Source organism: Sinocyclocheilus rhinocerous, unplaced genomic scaffold (assembly GCF_001515625.1).
Source record: "Sinocyclocheilus rhinocerous isolate Xijiao unplaced genomic scaffold, SAMN03320098_v1.1 scaffold616, whole genome shotgun sequence".
Taxonomy (NCBI): Eukaryota; Metazoa; Chordata; class Actinopteri; order Cypriniformes; family Cyprinidae; genus Sinocyclocheilus; species Sinocyclocheilus rhinocerous.
This window is the reverse complement of record NW_015631496.1, coordinates 262690-265614: the sequence shown is the minus strand read 5'-3', so window position 1 is coordinate 265614 and position 2925 is coordinate 262690. Positions and strand designations below refer to the sequence as shown.

General features: G+C 38.9%; 1 protein-coding gene across 1 annotated transcript in view; it reads right to left on the bottom strand.

Annotated features, from left to right (window-relative positions):
* The window catches only part of LOC107741772 (focal adhesion kinase 1-like), a 57549-nt gene that overhangs the window by 29954 nt on the left and 24670 nt on the right, over nt 1-2925 (bottom strand). Inside the window, exon 15 of the mRNA XM_016554554.1 lies at nt 1458-1514. Within this exon, the coding sequence (XP_016410040.1) occupies nt 1458-1514 (57 nt within the window). The remainder of the gene's footprint in view (nt 1-1457; nt 1515-2925) is intronic.

The following is a 2925-nucleotide window of genomic DNA, read 5'->3' as shown; positions in this document are numbered from 1 at the left end:
ATATATATATATAAATAAAATAAAATGCACAATTTAAATTACTGTAACTTAACCCTAAAATTGGTTTGCTATAAAAAATGTTTTTCAAGTAAAAGATTATTTTGGACTACAAACATACACGAACTTGATAATTTGATTAAAGGGGTCCTATTATGCTCTTTTTCAAAGTCTTGATTTTGTTTTGGGGGTGTACTGTCCAGTGTGTGTTGTGAATGGCATGCCAAATGTCATGCCCCTTACCATAGCCGCCTGCGAGCTTCAGTGTAAATATTGCGTAAAAATCAAATCAATTTGAGCTCGATTTAAACCCGGATGATTGTAACCACTCTTAGTTTCATCTGCCTTGGGAAAGCTAGCGTGTCTCCGACATAGTGATAACACTCGTTGCCTTCTCTAGTGCAGCTCAACCAGGTCTCGTCCCATTCGTCGATATTTGTGATATCACAAATCCCGGAAAATATGCGTTGTAGTCCAAACGAGTCGTTCGTTGTAGTTTTTGAAAAGTGATTTCTGTTAAATAAAATATCTCCTTTTGAAGTGGACTTTGAGCTTTGTAACTTTGCAGATCTTTTTTATGTTCAAACAGCAACATTGCAGACTAACTAAAGTTGAAAAAGTGAAAAAGCATAATAGGACCCCTTTAAATAAGATAAATGTTCTCCAAAACATGGCACAATAGTGCACACGCTTATGTTCAAGTCTTGACTGCGACAAGACTTTCTTTTCAATAATCTACTAAATAATTTACCCCAAATAACAATATGACGAAGCTAAATGTTTGTTCCATTTATAAAATGGATATTTAAAATCATATCCATTTCAGTGCTTGCTCACAACTGCACTGTGCCTTTCTCATGTGTCCTTTAAGCACATGGCACAGCGTCCATGTGCCCAGTGCCGGTCAATACATGGAATTAGTTCTATTATTAAAATACAGCTTCCTCTATTCAAGCCCACACTGAGCAAATGACGTTTGAGACAAAAGTGCACAGAAAGGAATAGACAAAACTGAACACGCTACTCTAGAGTTCAGTTTCAGACCTAAATGAACAGCTAAGCAGAAAGCGACACCGACTCAAGCAGCTATAAACGTCTCAGGAGCTTCTGTGCCTGTGATGACAAACAACATGTTCAAAGGTCAGGTAGATAATAGGAAGTAGGTTAGGAAAATGTGTAGAGTGATATATTTGGTTTAGAGGATGCTTTTAAAACAGCTGAACTTACTTATAAAAAACAAGCGTGTCGTGTATTTTCCAGATTTATAGACTTCAAGTCATTTAAGACATACTGAAATATTGAAATATTTACAGTATACAATTTAGATTTTCTCAAGTTAATATTCATGGAAAACACACACAAAAGTATCTAATTTTTGCTCGCCCAATCAGTTTTACAGTGATTTTAAGCCAGAGCACCATAACACTGGTCTGAGATCAGTATGAACCTGTGATACTCACTGGAAGGCATGGTGTATGTGTCCTCTTCGTCAATGATCTCAGCGTAGTCGTCTGTTTCTGAAAAGGGAAAACAGTATTTTAAGTCCAAACATACCAGGACCAGCTAAAAACAGCCCTTCCAAAACCAGAAACACGTCTTCTCATCTCCGGCACGACTCACACACTCCTTGGCAATTACACACGTCGTCTCTTCCCCATTAACGCCACAGTGCTAAGTTTAAAAGTGTTTCGGTGTCTATGTATTCTGCAGGAGTTTGAGCTGGCTTCGATCACATCCTCACAGCTGTGATATCTGAGTGTGTTTAAAGAGCGAGTACATCTGGCTGAGAGGGGGAACGGTCTTTCCAAAGCATTGGTGTCACTGGGAAAAACAGATGAAGTCATGGGTAATTTGACAGCTATTGAGTCTGTCCTGTCTGGTTTTAAGAAAAAAGTTTTGTTAAATGTTCTCTACGCAGTAATGCGGCAAAAGTCAACCGATTTTGACAGCTCATATTGACTGTCAGTGAAGTCCCATGAGTGGATTGCTGTGAGCAAACACTTTCCCCTTACTGTGAGAGAAAGGGATGTGTGTTTTCAGCAGATAAAGTCTCCAACGTGGCACCGCTGACTTGTTTCACCAGATCAAAACATCAAATTCCATTGTAAGCTACTGCTGCGAGAGATCACAGATACACACCTAGGTATTTTGTTTTTCTTGAGTTCACAGGACTGAAACATGGGAACTGAATGCACTATCAAAAAGAAAAACACTGAAGCAAGCAACTGTTCACTTTTCTTCTGAGGTTTCAGAAAATAGTTCTTCTAGAGGGAGCAACTGCAGCTCACTTTGATTTATACTTAATATTCTTTTTGCACTCATTTCTGAAAAATAAATCTTGTGTTGAGTTAGTATTCAACTGCATGAAGTTCGGTTAAAACAAAAAATACATCTTATTAAAGGGCAAACTACAGGACTACCATAAAATTTGGAATCTGTTTATACAGTTTCTGGAAAATAACCAAATATTGGAATAATATGTGGATATGTCTGTCCTAGCCTTTGTATAATAACTTCTTTACCGGTGTAATTGAATTTTTAGATGCTTCGGGGGGGTGGGGGTCGGGGGATAGGAGAGTTAAAATAGATATAACATGTATTTTCTCTGGATATTTTCATGTTATCGTCTATGTCCTTTTTTCAATAAAAAGCAATTAACGCAGGGGCGGGGCTAGGGTTGGCCACCCCACTCACAACTGCTGCTTCTGTCCCTTTTTCTCTTGACAAGACATGCATTTATTCAGTTGCAGAACGACTGAGAATGGGAGACGGTTCAGACGCGTGCTCCACTTCACTTCAGCGCCAGGCGCGAGTCAAAACGGAAACAGTACTGTGCTCGCAGCGCGTGCTCTTCATCAAAAGCGCGAAATAAACTATGTGCATGCAATGTCGTGGTCAGTTAAGTCATGAAGTTACCAAAAAGGCGAT